Here is an 18086-nt window from a genome sequence, read left to right on the forward strand (position 1 = left end):
GATTCGGCCTCTACAGACAGTTAGGATTGCCCCATCGACCGCCGCAATCATTTTGAAAGAGCGAGACAAGATTTTCAAACTTCAGAGAGCACTGAAGATGAGGTCATATCGAACTCTGTTTTTGTTTTTTTTTTGCACATGGACAAAGTTCGTACTTTCATCGCTCGGTGCAATCACGCATGCGACGAGGTGTACCGCAAAGTGGAAGGTGCATGTGCTGTTGTGGTGTAATGTAGACCACGGTCGTGTTTGCTGCACGCGGCAGAAGAAAAGAACTTATTTCTTCAAATAAATCCCAGCAAAGAAGGCATTCACAATAATACATCAATATTTATTGAAACTTGGGGGGAAAAAATTTAACAAACACAAACCAATGATAATGCAGTCATTTGGGTTTTGTCTCCTGATCAGTGACACGGCGCACAAAGATGGCGTCTGGTGGCATGTTATCAATCTCACCCTGTTCATAGAGGTATGAGGAGCCAATAGCCAACAGTGAGCCATCGTGGCTAAAGGCCAAAGATGCAATGCTTGATGGGTACTTGTGGAACTGACAGAGGCGCTTCTTGTTGAACCCATCCCAGATGTTGACATGGCCATCGCTGCCTCCCGTTGCAAAGGTGTTGTACAAGTTATGGAATGCTATGGCATTCACGGGGTAGATGAGCTCAATGCCGTTGCTGTCTTTGGCACGGTGACATTTGAAGGCGTACTTTTTCTTCTGCACTTCAGGGTTTGGGTCCAAGTACTCGACAGCCACGCGTCCTAGAACCACAATCGGCAATTTAAATCAGGACCGCAATCACCACAAAATGAAGGAACCCCATAAATACAATGGTATGTGACAATTCTGTTGTGTTCATTCCTCTGGCTGCTTCTTCCAGTTCTCACTCCAGTAAACAGCCAATTAAGCCAAAGTAAAACAGTTCAAAAAACTACCTTCCAGAAACAAACTGACCAAGTTTGTTATCAGGAAGCTTCATGTTTTGCTGTACGAGCTATGATCTCTAAATGGTCTCATAAAAGTGCACAGGCTAAGCTAATGAGCACTACACAACCACAGGTTCAATGCCCACATGCATTCTACTGGAAGCAAAATGCGTGATCATCAGAGTGCTCAAGACTTAAGTACACAATACAAAAACCGCCAGTGGCTATAGGAGCCTGGACTCCCCATACTGTGGAACCCTTCAGAGTGTGCCATTTAGGTTTAGAACATTAATGTAAAACTAATACGAATTTTTCCGTTCGCAGCTCTCAAGAACGGCAACGCTGCAATGCGGTGCCCACTAGAACCTGTGATAACCGGATAGCATACCAATGACAGAGTGCTCGAGTGTTGTTTTGCTCGTATTTGCTGTACCACTTTCCATTTTTCGCATGCTCATTGTGCCCATGGAAACCTTGTAATAGGAAACGGGTTTTGTATGAAACCTTAGCATGCTTCGAGCTATCAGATAGTGCAGCGGCAGTCCAGTACATGTTAGTTTTGGCCGGACAACAGAACCAAGAAGCGATAATGAAAATAGCATATTAGCAGGCCAGTAATACAGCCCACGGAAGAGTACTGCGAAGATCTGCTGGAGTGTCTCTAGTGGCATACGTCAGTCATCTCCCAGTTTTCTACGGTTGGGAGATGAATAACTGGCACTACTGTTGCCTATGCGGACTAAATTGCAGATTCGTTGGGACTGCTGAATTGGCTTTCTTTTTTCTTAGTGCAGTTCAACGGGCTCATTACTCATTACCAACACTATATCGATTAATAGTAAAGTAAACAGTATTGACTTTCCTGCCGAAGTGGCCCTTCAGGCAAAATTTGTTCAATAATACATAATATTTCTTTGTTCCGATTTGCTTACCGCATGATCCATTTCATGAACTCAACGCTGTGTGAAAACGTGTGAAAAAGCCCGTGTGTCCAGCACAGCCGACAGTGACACTCTTTTCAAGCCTACCGACTCCTCGGTCATCCCATTTCCCATGCCGCACTCGTAGCCACATCACACAAGCCACGGCGGAGGTGGGGGCAGCAGAAGCAAGATCATGAAACATTTTGCCGCTTTTATAGCGCCGAATAATGGGGGTTTGCTGTAAACATTTTCATTCTGATTTGATCTACACATGCTTCTCATTTTGGTTTCTGTTCTGCATTGTCCTTCAGAACTTTAATGCAAAAACTGCATGTAATGAAAACCTGGATGCAACGTAAAATCGTTGACTATTATCAATTTTGTTATAGTAGGTTTAACTGTACATGCAAAAATATTGAACCTCAATCTTTTTACACTAATTATATGCAAACTTCTGTTCAAGCAAGTGAAAGCTCTTTTTTGTTAATTTCTCCAGAAGTTATGCACTCCAAGAAGCGTTATCCTGGAACAAGATGCGGCAACAACTGATACTACACATTTCCTCACTGCTGTTAGAGCCTCTTCTTAGAGAAAATTCTTATTTTTACTTTTAGCTGCATCAAAAAATGTCTGAAATTTGAAAATTCACAATGAGAAAAAGAAATTACCATCAATGATTTTCACTGCCTTCTTCAAAAAGCATTCAGACACTGATATATTTTATGCAAAAGCTACATGATGCTGTTTCAAACTCAAAAATGAAATGCATGGTGCAGACCATATTTTGTTACATTACTACTGGTTACTGTTTGTTCAAAAAAGGATAATGATCAGGAGCTGTAATTGATAGGAAAGACTGCAGAAAGTTCTTTGTTTTGGGTGGGTTTGAGTTGCAAATGTGCGAAACGTCAAGCAATGTTTTTCCATATTTTGTGACACAACATTTTTTCTTTAAAATTAGAGCATCTCTTTAAAAACTAAGGTCCACTTTGCTGTACTGACGTACCCAAAGTATGTAAAAATGACAATGAAAACAAAAATGATCTCGGGGCACAAATTAGTACTGTTGTTATCTAACACATCTACGTTTGAATCCCTGCCATACAAGCTTTCAAATTCTACTGATGTGGCACTATCTCAACAGACGTGGTAGAAAGACGTGTCACATGACACAATCCTTTATGTACTGGCAACATGTTTTCGAGATGGTGTGTACGACTTTGACCCATCATGCCCCTGATGCACATCGATATTGTAGCTCATGCGACAGAACCCCAAGTGAAAAACATTTACTGCCAAGTGTCAGAAAAGGCAAGACGTGTGAGGACGATAATGTCTTTACCTTCGATGGAGCTGAGCACGAACCCTTGTTGGTTGGGAAAGCAGCGGATGCACCGCGTCTGGTACTTGAGGTTGGACTCGCGCCGCTGCTTGACGTACCCCATGTTGCGTAGGTCCCAGACAAGCACCTTTCGCTGTGAGGTGCCTACCACCAGCTTGTCTCCGCACACAGCCATGGTGTACACCTGCACGTGCCATACAGGGAAACAGCCAAGCAAGCTTAGCAAGCAAGGTTTGTGACCTACAACTCAGTCCAAATTAGTTTAATTATTAATATTAATTTATTGGAAAGAAAAACTGCATTTAAAAATCTCCATATCAGCAATATTCATATAGTCTCATTAGCAAACAGTTTGTGCCTGCAAAGCAGTGAAACAGACGCACTAACGACGCACACACTCTGTAGTGCATTGCACTTACGAGCCACTTCTACGATTCTCATACAGTGAGCTACTTTTTTTAACAGTGTGCCATTCTTTGCCCTAGATGGAGACAAAAGGTAATGCAGTCTTTCCATGCAACACAGAATATGCGCGATTAGCCGTTGCAGAACCTGCACAATGCCTAGAAATGCCTATCGGTCGATCACAAGAAATGTTCAAGCACAAACAAGGTGCACCTTGCAAGGGCCATTAAGAACCAAAAATGGAGCAGAGAGATTAAAGGTGTAGTACTGTGTTTATGGCCCTTCAATCAGCTGCAATCTCTTCAGATTTGTATCCCTCTACTCAGACCTCCAGGAGGCAAGTCACAGCCCTGTGCAACCAGCATGATAAAATTGAGAAAAGGGGGAGGGGACTTGTCATTATCAAAAAATGTACACTAGTGCGACCTTGATCTGTGTTGCTCACCATTTATAACAAAAATAATGGATAGCTAAATCATTCTGTGCCCCTAAAAAAAGCAAATAAGCAGGGATGAATTCGTTTCACAAATCTTAAGGACACGGGTCTTTGCGGCCGAAGATCGGACTTTCGACCTCCTCGTTTTCGCGACCCTGAGATCTTTCCGCAGCTACTCCGAAGTTTCGTTGAAAAATACTGCCTAATTCACGCGCTAAAGCACTCCAAAAACGAGAATCTGCGCGCGTGGCCCTTTAAACTGAGGTCAAATCGCGCCGAATATCGATCGCCCGCAGTTCGAGAAATACGCGATCCACGGGCATAATCTTGGTCTTGTTCGAAAGAGCGCGATTCAGGCCATTTCTATATTTCGATTGGCGACCGTGAGCGAGCCCACTAAAGCGGAAAACAAAGGGACAAAATCACGTGAAACGCAGGCTGCTATTGGTCTTCCATCGCACGTGAGCAAAATGGCGAGCTTTGGTTGGCTGGCGGTGTTGACTGCTCGCGGTCTGACGCCATTTTGAGAAAGTCTCTCGGTTAGGCATGGCGCGGGGTGGTTAGGGTTAGGCGTGGGCAGTAGCTATCATCATCAGCACATCTAGTACCAGCTCCTAGTAGTAGCACATCTAGTAGCGCCACCACGAAGCTATGGTTTATTACGCAGTAGCCAGCAGGCCTAGCCGCCTGCATTTTTTTCTTGTGTGTCGTGTGCGGGTTTGTGGGTTCGAGCGTGCTGAATGTTCTTTTTGTTTATTTTATGCCGAGGACTATCCTATTGCGAAGTTTGTGCGAGAGCAATAATATTAGCCAGCGAAGTGCCAAAAAGATATGAACGCAGCCGCTTTCACTGCAAGAAATAGAAAAAGCAATTCGGCCTCTACAGACAGGTAGAATTGCCCCGTCGACCGCCGCAATCATTCTGAAAGACGGAAACAAGATTTTCAAACTTCAAGGAGCATTGAAGATGAGGTCATATCAAACATTTTTTTTTTTGTTCTTTTTGCACATGGACAAAGTCCGCACTCTCATCACTCGGTGCAATCAGGCATGCGACGAGGTGTTCCACAAAGTGGAAGGTGTATGTGCTGTAGTGGTGCAATGTAGTGCACGGTCGTGTTTGCTGCACACGGCAGAATAAAATAATTGATTTCTTCAAATAAATCAGCTTTGGAGTTAGTGCAACATTTTAATTTGAAGTTCTGCTTGTCTACACACGTGCCCACTGCAAAGGTACGTCACTTGCATACCTAGGTTTGACCACTGGCTTATAAGTAAAAGCTCGTTAATTCGACTCCCGTTAATTTGGAAAATCAGATAATTCGACCTTCGCGCCTGGTCCCCAGAATTATGTATAGGAGTCTATGGGACGAAACTCTTGTTAATTCGGGCGGATTTGACCACACAACGGATAATTCGGACAACTTCGGGCAGCTACCGAGGCTTGAAAACGAAACTAAGACGAACGCGGCGCAATAGCGATACCCAAAAGCAGCATCGCCATGGACATCAATTAATCAACTTGGCGCGACTTGTGTTCACGAGTCGACGTTACTGGCGGTGCCATTTTGTCGTTTTGCTGCTTTCGGTGCGCTACGCTGTTGTATTGAAGACTGCTCGCTTTAGTGCGGCTCATTGCTTCTCTGTTGTGCGCTGGTATCACCGCACTCGCCCCCGATGGCAACACCGGCGAAACGGCCGAAGAGCTACGAGGTCAAGGACTTGGCTACCAAAGTGGAAATTTTGCGGGCCCTTAAGAACGGGCTCTCCCGACAAGAAGCAATGACAAAATATGACGTTAAAAGGAGTACTTTAAGCACATATGTAAAAAATGAAGAACAGATTCTTCAGGCGTTCGAAAGCGAGAAGTTCCAAGCGTCAAGAAAGCGTCTGCGAACAGCAGCTCATCCGGAGTTGGAAGAAGCCTTGCTTCGGTGGGTGGTCAACTCGCGTGATGCAAACCTCCCATTGAGTGGACCCCTCATCATGGCGCAGGCCGAGAGGTTTGCACTGATGATGCATATCGATGGATTCGAAGCGTTAGAAGGGTGGTGTGCGCGCTTTAGAGACAGACATGGTATCGTTTTCAAGACTGTGTGCGGCGAAAGAAGTGCCGTCAACGAAGATGTTGCCAACAACTGGAAGAACGCTAAGCTGCTGGAACATATCGCAGCATATGATACAAATGACATTTTTAATGCTGATGAAACAGCACTTTTCTTTAAGGCACTGCCTGACAAGACTGTGACAATGAAAGGAGATCCCTGCATCGGAGGAAAAAGGAGTAAAGAACGAGTCACCGTTTTTTTAGCCGCAAACATGACAGGGACAAAGCGCATGCCGCTTGTCGTCATTGGAAAGGCACAAAAGCCCCGGTGCTTTAAGAACTTGCCTGCTCTTCCGGTGGAGTACCGGGCTAATAAAAAGGCCTGGATGACATCGGAAATTTTTCGCGGCTGGATACAAAAGTTAGACCGACAGTTTTCAGCGAAGAACCGCAAGGTGTTAATTGTCCTTGACAACTGTAGTGCACATAACAGTGCCACCGGACTGAACAACATTGAAGTTGTTTTTTCGCCGCCCAACACTACATCGGGCCTCCAACCGATGGACCAAGGTATAATTCAGTATGTGAAGACTAAATACCGCAGGCGCGTGCTGGAACGCATGCTACTGTGCAATGAAGTCGGTAAGCAGTACGACATGGATCTTCTGAGCGCGGTCAACATTCTTGCCTACGTTTGGAAGAACACGCCTGCGCACATCATCGCTAACTGTTTTCGACACAGTGGCTTCGTTTTGCCTGAGTCCTGCAATGACACAGTGGCAGAATTGTCGCCCGACGACAATGCAGATGACTGCCCGGATTTCGGAGGTGTGCTGCCGGATGCGGTGACACTCGCCGATTACATCAGCATTGATGACGGCGTTGCTACAGCCGGCTCTTTAACTGAGGAAGAAATTGTCCGGGACGTACTGTACGGCTAAGATTCGGAGGAGGAAGAGGGGCTACGAGAGGAGCAGCCTCGGCCCCCTCGCACTGTGAAGGAAGCAGCAGAGGCCCTCGTTGTGTTAGAGGAATTTTGTTGGGGCACTGCAGATGGCATGCACGCTGCTGAGCACCTGGAAAGACTGAGGAAAATAGTATCCGCGCGAGTTTCTGCGGGAAAGCAGACAAGCATCCATGATTACTTTAAGTAATAAAGGTATGTTGAGATAAAATCGTGCATGTTTTTTTTTTTGTTTTTTTTTTTTTTGTTTTTTTGTTCTCTCGATAATTCGGACATTCGGTTAATTCAGACACATCTTACGGTCCCTAGAAGTCCGAATTAACAAACTTTTACTGTAATCGCAGATTTTTCATAACAACGATATTTCAAAATAACGAATGATCTTTTTGCGGTCCCGCGGGATTCGTTATATCGGGATTTGACTGTATCATGAGGAAAAAAATGTTTATGCCAATAAGAATTAACTAGTGAAGCAAGGAAAACTGTCATCTTAAACTTACTTACAGTATGTTAAGTCTCTCAACACAGATGACTTGGGCCCAAGAGAGCCCCTCTACAAGACATGGGCCTTTCTTTGACCACTTTTTTCTGAGCATCATACAACCTGAAAGCAAATTTGGTTTTTTGCTGCCACTGCCTTGTAAAAACTTAACCATTTTGCCATGACAGACCTATTAACTGATAACCCATGAAAGCATGATAAATACCAAACGTTTTGTGCCATAAAATTTGGGCTTGGAAAGCACATTAAAGAAAAATTTAGAATATGCAGATTAAAAATGACAGTTTTCCTAAAAGTGCCATTATATTCAAAATACGCAAACCAAGACAAATGATTTCGAAGACATAGGAAGCAGTGACTGTTTGATGGGCTTTTTTCTCAATTAGAAGCCCCTGATGCACAAGCAGGACCACCTTTTCAAAGTGACACCTCTTAGTGGATTTTATTTGTGGCACAACACTGTTTGTGCTTGGAAAATAGTGGAAATAAGCTGAACAGTAAAGACAGGTGGCTCAGGCAGCAATGGATCGAAGGTCTCATGAAGAACAATGGCTGAAAATTCGCCTCTACAGGTTACATGCCGCATTTCCATTAATCACAGACTAGAGTTCCATTTTGCCTACAAGTTATGGCTCACAAAGCTAGGATTACACTGTTGTTGGTTGTATTTCTAATGTATTTCTGCTGCAGCCTTCCTAAACCTGTGAACAGGCCGGAAAGGGTGAACAGAAACTGCAACAATATGCTTGTCTGGCGTTGCTCTATACATTAGAAACATTTCTGAGAATGGTGGGCATTTATCTTGCGCATCGCAATTCGTGCAAAAACACTTCACTTCCCAAATTTTGATTGCACAGACCATCACTAAAATTGGAAGACATATTCCGCCGGGGTGGTGCAGTGGTAAGACGCCCGACTACTGTGCCGGAGTTCCCGGGTTCGAACCCGACCGCGGCGGCTGCGTTTCGATGGAGGCGAAACGAAGAGGCGTCGTGTGCTGTGCGATGTCAGCGCACGTTAAAGATCCCCAGGTGGTCGAAATTATTCCGTAGCCCTCCACTACGGCTCCTCTTTCTCTCTTTCCACTTTCATTCCCACCTTCCTCCCTTCCTTACGGCGCGGTTCGGGTGTCTACAGAGCAAGTGTGACAGTTACTGCGCCTTTCCCTTCCTGTGAACCACTTTAACTTAACTTAACTTATATTCCTTACAAAACCTTGTATATAGTCAAAATCTGGAGAAAAATATTTGTTTATAGAAATCACAATTGTTTCTCCTGCATCTCGCATTAATGCTGTTTCTGCACACAGCAAGGGAACTACATTCACCAAAAGTATGTTCAAGTCTCGTTAAAATGTGGAGAAAAATATTTGTTATTAGAAATCACAATTTTTTCTCCTGCATCTCGCATTAATGCTGTTTCTGCACACAGCAAGGGAACTACATTCACCAAAGGTACGTTCAAGTCTCGTTATATTAATGAAAAATAAACCAGTACGAAGTACCTTTTCAGCCTGGGAACTTGTGCCAACGCAAGTCGATGCCCTCGGATCCCACAGCTTCACAGTGGTGTCCCAGCTGCCCGAGATGATCACATTGACGTCCGGGCAGTATTCTACGCATCGCACCGCTTCAGCATGTTTGCCAATAACTGTCTCTGCACTGCAGTTGAAATCGAAGGATTTCACCTCACAGTCAACGCCTCCACTCCAAGCATGAACTGCATCCTGACAGAAAGAGCAAAAAAAAGATTGTTTTCAGCCATTTAGACAAGCACTTATTACACATTAAAAAAAAAGAAGATACATGAGCTTTAGAAAAAACGAATGCCGTGTTAAACAAAAGCGATGCATTCATAAACTGTCTCCAATGTTGCTCTTTCTACCAAGTCCTCCGACAAGCATTTTGTGGCTGAGGATTAGCACGATTAAAAACAAAAAATGAACTCGAGTGAATGATAAAGCCTGAAGTTGAAACATTATCATCAGCCAAGCTATACCCACTGCAGGGCAAAGGCATCTCCCTTTTTCCACCAATTAACCCAGTCCTGTGCTAGCTGCATTCACTTGACCCTTGCGCACTTCTTAACCTCATCTTTTACACCACCCCCTGCTAAGCTTTCCTTCTCTTGGAATCTAAACTGGTTACTAATAGAGGCCAACGGTTATTCTCTCTTCGCACTACATGTACTGGCCATACCCATTTCTTCTTCTTAATTTTGACTAGACAGTCAGCAACTTGAGTTATTTCTCTGACCCACTCTGCACGCTTCCTATTTCTTTGACCCACTCTGCACACCTGCCATTTTTCGTTCCATAGCCCTCTGCATTGTCCTCAACTTAAGTAGAACTCTTTCCGTTAACCTCCATGTTTCTGCCCTATAGGTGAGTTGAAACAGTCGTCACTGACTGTTGGTCATTCGAAATAGGACAAGATAGCAACAGGGAGAGGCCAGCACACATAGAAACATGAACCCAGAAGCAGGATGGCACAAAGAACTAAACTTTGGTAGCCCTACTGAATAGCATGCTAAGCAGGGAATCCTCCACTTGCCTGAAATGAGCAGTCCAGCACAGGCCCCTTGTGGCTGTACTGCAGACGCATGGTGTTACTGCCGACATCGTAAAGACGCACTGTTTTGTCCCACGAAGAGACCAGCAAAAACTGGTTTGAGTTCGGGCCAAAGTGAAGAGATGAAATGGCATCCTTGGGACCATTCTGAAGGCGAAACTCGTTAGGCACCTCCGCCATGGTGGCTTCCGCTGATAAGTCCTGCGCAGCAAAAAATGGTAAACTGTGGGGTTTAATATCTCAAAGTGGCACGTGGTCTAAGAGGGATGTCGTAGTGAAGGGTTCCGGATTAATTTTTACACGACCTAGGGTTTGTTAATGTGCCCTGAAGAATGGAGTCACCTAGGGGTCAGTACACAAGTGTGTATGGGTTCCAGTAAAAACATCCCCTGAAAAAACGCCCCCGGAGTATACATGCTCGGTAAAACGTTACTGAAAATGTCCTCATTTACGAAACAGGAAAAAAATGTCCCCAGGCAGGCACAATTAAGTATACCCTAGCATTAAGCTTTCGCCTGGCCTGGAGCTCAGCTTATCAGGGGCAAATTGCTTGAAAAATAGATATTTGCCCTAACTTGGTGTAAAAAAATGGCCGCAAGTGTGCTTTTACCTGAGGAAGCAGAAAGAAAACACTGCATTAAAAAGGCGTCTTGATACAGAAACTAGATGCAAGCTAAAGATACAGGAGCACTAGACAGAAGCACAAAGTCACAGCTAGAGAAAGCAAACCGGCGTGTATGTGTACTCATAATCTGTCTTAACAAAGGCACACAAAAGCATGATGACGAGGACAAGAAGGGTCATTCACTTTTGTGTACCTTATTTACATCACAATGGCATAGCACAAACGCTGCACATGTCAGGCATAGCCTTTCGGTTTTTTAATAATATTGCATGATTGAGCAGCAATTGAAAGGTGTAGTGGTGCCGAAGTGAAGCAGAGCAGAAGTTAGGAGGGGGTACGGGCAACGTGCACCGATCATGCTTTTGGAGACTTGGCTATTCCTTCGTAAAAGGAATCACCATGAAGAAAGTGGCATCACTGAGTGCATTTTTTTGTGTGTGTGTGTGTGTGCGTTCCATCTGCTGCATTTTGTAGCTCTCAATTGCACGGATATGTATCACTGGAAGCACAATGGTAGGCACCAGTTGGGTTTGCAAGTAGCATCCCCAGAGCATTCTTTAAATCATTCATTGTTAATTGCTCCCTCATCAGAAATGTACTCCACTTCAGTGAATGCTCCTGAACTTTTGAATAACACCATTCGAAAGTTGTGCTCTCGGCCACTTTGTTCTCACAGGCAACTGCCCTAGATATGCAATGGTCCAGGGTTTGAACCTCAAAGCAGGATTAACTGTTTTTGGACTACGAAGTATCCTTGAAAGCTGTATAGCTTTGTTTTGTAGTTGTACGGCTGTACTTGGGTGGATGCTAATCATTAGGCACTACCTTTAACTACTGTGTTGAAACAGAGGGGTTATATTTAGTATGTCGTTAATAATTATTGCAGCCGCATTCTTGGGCATGATAGGCTGTTTATTGCTACTGCGTGCTCTTTTTGGCGTAAACCGTACTAGCCATGAACAAAAATCATTAGTCAGAGATTCTTGTGATTCCGCTGCATAACAGCCAATGATTTGCATGGCTCACTTCTCATTGATCGGAACAGCCTCAGCACAGCCTACAGGATGAAGCTGCCTTAAGCAGCAGGAATGGTAGGGATGTACTTGTCCTCCTCCTCCCCCCCCCCCCCCCCCCAATTTTTTCTCTTCTCCTTACGCTTCCACTTTCTCATTGCCTTTGCTTCTCTCTGTGCGCAAAGTTTGCAACGCATCTTGCAGTAAGTAATAACAGGTTAAGTTGCACAGAAAGCACATAGTCAGTATGCTACATTTCATCATGGAGTATATCATTTCCTCTTCAGCAGCTCCAGGCAGTCGACACTCACGCAATATTAAAATTCCAAAAGGGTCTACACTGTAAACGCACTGTTGCATGAGCCAGTAAAAATATACGAACAATATTACCCAGCAGATTGGACTTGTCTCAGCGAGTGATATTCCTCAGTTGGAAAACTAGGACCACACACTGTGTAAAACGAGTCGGATGGCATGCTTTGGCGGGCTCTTTCGCCATGCTTCTTCATCATGACTGTTTTAATGCATGTCAGGCACCCAGAGCGCCCAGGCCCTAAGCAATAGTTAGCTCTATTCTCAGAACCAAGGAAGAATAAAAAAAAAAGCTTCAACTGCTTGCCAAGCGAGTTTCGGAAGCATTCATTCTTAGGGTAATTTTTGCCACGGTTTCGTTTTTGCTAGGGGCCGCTTCTCGTGGATTAAAGAACGCTTTTACTCGTCTACGATGCTGTACCCTGTGACTATGCCGTTGTACATACCAGTTATGCTCTTAGAACGAAGCGACGCAGGCTATGTGGGGCGCAGTAGTGGAGTGCTCAGGATGAATTTTGACCACCTGGGGCTAACGTGCACATTGACATCGCACAGTACATGGCACCTTGCGCTTCGCCTGCTAGATCAAAACACCGACGCCGCGCAGCAGGGATCCAACACGCGTCGTCGGGTTCAGCACTCGAACACCCTAACCGCGGAGGAGGACAGCAACCCTTGTCGAAGTCTTCGCAAGCGAAGAAGGCCAGACAATGAGTTTACACTTCATTAATCGCAACTTGAACTGCAGAAAGCAACGATCATCAACGATACATACAAGCTCATAGCCCGGCGCGCCAATTTAGATCACTGTAGAGCGCAATCGCTTGTAATTCATTCGAAGGTTGAGAAGGCGTCAGAAAAGAAAACACTATCAAAAGATCACTAGCGAAAGTCAGAATGATTTTGCCGTATGATTCCGCATCCCAGCAATGAAAAAGGAGCAATTCAAATCACTTCAAAAACTTACGTTACTGGCGCGCAGTGTAGGCTCAGTAAGCACCAACTACACGGCAGCCGCCCCACTCAATCACGTAAACACAGGAAAGAAACGGACGAAACCACGGTAAACCTCACTGTCCGCAGAATTAACATTCAGCATATTCTACGGAAGAAATCAAGCACGAATCGTCGGCATCGCTATGGAACAACCAAGGCAGATCGAACAACGGCCGCCGGTAAACATAATCCAGCACAATTTGACAAGCCGTAGTTGCCGTAGTCCCCCAACACACGTTGCAAAGCACAAATACAAACACTTCTAAAATTTAAATATAGTTTTGAATACTAATTAATTTGTCTGAAAGTTTACTGATGAACGGAAAAAAGTAAGCCACAAACTAAAATTCCGCGTGCAAAGCTGTTGCTGCTGCGCGTCGCTGCGTGTTGACCCTCTCTAATCCTCTCACTAGTAGGTTCAGCATATAAAATATATTGAGCTTTTAAATTAGTTCCCGCCAATGAAAACTAATGGTTTAAGCAAGCTGCTGACTTCATAACGCTTCGCTAGTCAGCGCTGCGTTCGCTTCGGGCTTGGGCGGCGCCAGTTTAAAGAAGTATACTAAAAAAAATGCAGTTAGATGACAACTAGCTTGTAATAAGAGCGCCATGGCTAACGCATTTAATTAGCCATGACGATCTCATCTCATCATGGGATCGAAGATCGACTCCATCAAGAATGTTACACCAGAAGGGCATCAAAATTTCGGTACAGGGGCTATACCCTTTGTTCCAACAACGGGAGACGTTGGTTGCAACTACAGATATGTTTCACTTCAGTCGTGTCCGACTCTTCGTGACCCTATGGACCATATCACGCTACGCTTTCCGGTCTCTCACTATCTTCCTAACATCACGTAACTTCATCTGCAGCGCCTCGAGGATGCCATCTAACCATCGCGTTCGCTGCCTACCCCTTCTCCAGTGACCCCCAACCTTTCCCAACATCAAACCTTTCTCCAGCGACTCCTCTCTTCTCATCAGATGACCAAATGTAGCTGAGCTTTAACTTTAGAATTCGACCCTCCAATGAGCAGTCAGGGTTTATGGTCGACAATATCGACTGATTTGATCTTCTGGCCGTCCAAGGAACTCTCAAGAGTATCCGCCAGCACCACAGTTCAAACGCGTCAATTCTTCGGCGGTCAGCCTTCTTCACAGTCCAACTCTCGCATCCGTATATCACAACTGGAAAGACCATAGCACGAGTTATACGGATCTTGGTTGGCAGTGTAATGTCTCTGCTCTTTACTAGGTGGTCAAGGCTAGTCATGGCTCTCTTTCCCAGAAGCAGGCGTCTCCTAATTTCATGGCTGCAGTCTCCTTCCGGGGTAATCTTGGAGCCCAAGAAGAGAACATCTGTCACAGCTTCCACTTCTTGTCCCTTGATGCTCCAGGACTTGATAGGGCAGGACGCCATGATCTTTGTCTTTTTATATGTTCATGAAGTTTAAGCCGAAACTTCTCACTCTCTTCTTGTACGCGCATCAGAAGTCTCTTGAGTTCCACTTCATTTCCACAGAACACTAGTTCTAACCCCTCGCCGCTGTTTTCTTCTTTCAGGGGAAAGTTCGCTACTACTAGCACATGCCCATGATTTCTTGCGCACAAAGCTGATGTCGGATTTTCGAACAGAACATTTTAATGCTCTCACGTTGAAAAGACAGGTGACACGAGTGACATATAACAAGTCAGGGGCCGTGTATCTGTCCTTGACGCCTGGACACGAAAGCAGAATGAAACAGGACGCGAAAGAGCAGGAAAGGAGATCGTTGGCTAGCTGCGCGAATGTCGCGGTAGGCCTTTTCACGAAAGGGCAAAGGGCGCTGCCATAATGGACACTGCTGCGGTGACGGGTGCTGCCATACTGGGGAACTGGGCTGCTATCGTAGCACAGGAAAGTGTTGACGACTTCCCCCCTTAACAGCCCAGTCAAACCGGTTTCTCCAAGGGTCAGGAAAGAGTTGACGACTGTCCACCTAGCCTAACAGTCCCAGTGAAATCGGTTTCTCCGAAGGTCAAATCATCGCCTCGGTTCCACCAGCCGATGCTGCTAAGATTATAGTCCTTTAAGAGTTAGACACAGCGTAACCGAACAGAACGAAAAGGGATGGAACTACTACTGCACTTTACTAGTAAAACTAGAGATAATTGCCGCGGTCCTCCATCCTGGAGGGCCTGGCCCGAACAGCCTCCCATACCTTTTGTGCGTCGATCCATTGATGTCATTCTTCTTCTTAAGGTGTTCTTTTCCTTCTTCTCGCCTCAGTGCATGTGACACATACCCACAGTGGGGGATTGGCCAGAGTCCGGTGCATATGTAAGAAATGAATACATGATACCGGCGTTAATTGTTTGATATATAACTTATTAATTAGGAATTAGTGTTACGGAAATAATTTGAAAAATGTTGAGATGATAGGACACATAACCAATAAAATAAGGATATCTTTAAGCATGCAAATAAGATTTGTAAGCCTTGTAAGTATAATCGAGACAGAGAAGCGGTAAGAAACAGATCTCCCGGTCGCATTATTATAACTGTGAAATAAGTTACACACGGTTTTTGGGACGTGCCTTTTGACTGCTGCATCAAAAGATAGGGGGACAGAGTCGCAATAACAGGTTCATGGCTCAATAAGTGCAGTATTTACAGTCGTTCAAAACGAGATTTAGCAAAAAATGTTAGGTACAACATCAGTGTTATTTATACCTGAAGATAGGGCTCCAGTTTATTTGGAAGAAGTGGGGTGTCCCCCCGAGAAGTGAAAAAGTTATTGCTTCCTTTTCTTTCCTAAAAATGTACGTGTTCCTTAAAAAATTGTCGCCTGTGCCTAAGACATATATCTCAGTCAATACTATTTATTTATTCCCATTCGCACTACATTCTCCCATTGATGCATGGTTCTAAAATGTTCTCTGCAGTGTCGGCACTCTGTTCACGGACACTTGCTGGTCGGCACGCTAAGCGCATGAGCCACGACCAAAGAAGAAGAACGCTTGACCGGTGGTCGGAAGCAAATCATCGCCATGGCAAGTCTATCGACTACAATACATTACTTTCCAGAAGACATTGGCGATCTAATCACGATATACATTTGCAGGTGGAGAGCAAGGTTAACACCAGTGGAAGGGTCACCGGCGGAAGGGCTGCCTACGGCTCCGAGGAGGGCCGTCGCCGCCGCTTCTCCTTTCGCATGTCCGAGAACTCGCTCAACCTGTGCCTTGTGGGCGCGGCTGCCGGGGGCATGGCGCTAGGCTGGCATATCCGCAACCATGGCGTGTCCTGGCGTCTGCTGCAGTTGATGGACTTCCCCGGTGAGCTGTACATGCGCATGCTCGAGTGTCTAGCCATGCCCGTAGTCACGTCCAGCATCATGGCCGGCCTGGGCAGCGTCGACATTCTGCTGGCGGGGAACATCGGCATGATCGCCATGTTCTACTTCGTCATCGCCACCGGTGCGTGCGACAATAGAGAGTTTTAGGTTACCGTGATCCGCGATCCGCTACCGTGATCCGCCACCGCGCGTTCTACTGCGCATGCCCAGATCCCCCTTGACGCCGATAGATGGCGCCACATACTGGATGTCGGCACACAGACCGACCGCGTCGGGACCAATCAGCCCACGCGCGGTAGAGAGTCACGATGGCGGATCACGAATCACGGTCAACTAAATATCTCTAATCACCGCAGGTGCACTCTGCGCTCTTCTGCTGACGTAATAATGCCGTGGCGCCCAGCGAGCGATTATATAACAAAACGGCTTAAAATTAAATCAACATAGTTAGATATATGGAAAGAATGGTGACACGTACGAGTATAAAGCGTCAAGAAACGGGGACAGCGTTGCACGGACTGTAAGAACCCATAGTTAAGAAATATTTCAGCGGATGTCAAAGGAGAAAGATAGCTGCGTGCGATGTATACATGATTATAATAAGGGAGAGAAGATGATCATATAGGATAACGAACCAGACTCAAGAGACAGAAATGCGCAGCCAAGTGCTGTTAGTAAAACGAGTTTTTGGGCTACTTGGTCGCATTTTCTTATTTATAACAGCCGCGAATAAACACGTTCGTCCGTGCGCATTCCCCTTTTTCTTCTATGTTTAAATGTGTTTATTGACTGCAGTTATTATTCAAAGGTTGTTAAGGAGCCATGTGCGAAGATGAGCTGGGGAAGTCGTCCTATCAATGTAGAGCGCTGAACCCGAACAGAAACTTGTTTTATCGCTTCATGGCACATAACACGCTCCATGAGGCATAGGTCCAACCGACAATTAGTGTCACTTGCTTACATAAAGCAGGAACAGCGAAAACACCTCTCGCGATTACTTGTGTATGCTAGCGTCACCATGCGACCCTCATGCCGTTATCTAAGCCCCAAAGTATTGAATTTTGTGGGGCTATCGATTTATGTTCAGAGACGGCAGACGGGCACGGAACATGGCGGGAAATTTAGGGTAAGCACTTTTGTCTTTTCATCTCGTGGCCTCGAAGTCTTCTAAAGCACACTGACCGCGTGAAGGGCCATGGAGAGGAGGGGATGAAGAATGGAGACGCAGTTGCCTCGCAATGGGTAGACAACCATGCCTCATAAGGGGCAAGAAGAAAGGGAGTTGTACACTTCATCTCACAAGATATCTGCAGCACTGCGAAAGGCGGAAGGGCCCTTGCAATTGTGCTCCTAAGTGCCTCTCGCCCCTCCTTTCGCAGTGCTGCAAACATCTTGTTTGTGAGACGATGTATAGATCGAAGTGCAGCTAGGTGCCAGGAGAAGCGAAGCGCATGCCCTCCGTCACTCCAACCAAAGTCATCATCCTGACACCCGACGACGCCCTTCGACGCTTTTTTCTTCACGGATTACATCCGAAACTAGCTGAAGGCAATGCAAATACACATCAAATTTAGGCACTTTTCTCGAGAAGGTATTTTTCTGAAAGCTCAGTGACGTGCTTGTTTGCGAAGATGTTCCTGGTGTTATACTAGTTGCTTCGTTCAGACACGCGCGCAGCAGAGC

At 45.4% G+C, this 18086-nt stretch overlaps 1 protein-coding gene across 2 annotated transcripts; it reads right to left on the reverse strand.

The window, feature by feature from the left end:
- Positions 1–310: 310 nt before the first annotated feature.
- Bub3 (mitotic checkpoint protein Bub3) lies at positions 311–13269 on the reverse strand. Of its 2 annotated transcripts, none has more exons than XM_084577424.1 (5): positions 13037–13269; positions 10102–10320; positions 9054–9275; positions 3196–3379; positions 311–765 (listed from the first exon to the last, which is right to left on the reverse strand). In XM_084577424.1, the coding sequence occupies exons 2-5, from the start codon at positions 10297–10299 to the stop codon at positions 386–388; spliced, it is 984 nt and encodes a 327-aa protein (XP_084433550.1). In that variant the 5' UTR covers positions 10300–10320; positions 13037–13269; the 3' UTR covers positions 311–385. The 2 variants fall into 2 exon arrangements, with proteins under 2 accessions (XP_084433550.1, XP_084433551.1); XM_084577425.1 differs by lacking the exon at positions 13037–13269 and adding an exon at positions 12148–12166.
- Between the last annotated feature and the right edge of the window lie 4817 nt (positions 13270–18086).

This window comes from Amblyomma maculatum, chromosome 8, assembly GCF_055883805.1.
Source record: "Amblyomma maculatum isolate TAMU_Amacu chromosome 8, ASM5588380v1, whole genome shotgun sequence".
Classification (NCBI taxonomy): domain Eukaryota; kingdom Metazoa; phylum Arthropoda; class Arachnida; order Ixodida; family Ixodidae; genus Amblyomma; species Amblyomma maculatum.

Bases quoted from the DNA above. Each gene is read 5' to 3' on its own strand.
- Bub3 (XM_084577424.1), bottom strand. From the start codon at position 10,299: ATGGCGGAGGTGCCTAACGAGTTTCGCCTTCAGAATGGTCCCAAGGAT. The intron at 9,276-10,101 runs GCAAGTGGAGGA...TCTTTCTGTCAG, and splicing joins TGCTGGACTGCTCATTTCAG to GATGCAGTTCATGCTTGGAG. The intron at 3,380-9,053 runs GTACTTCGTACT...TGGCACGTGCAG, and splicing joins CAAGTTCCCAGGCTGAAAAG to GTGTACACCATGGCTGTGTG.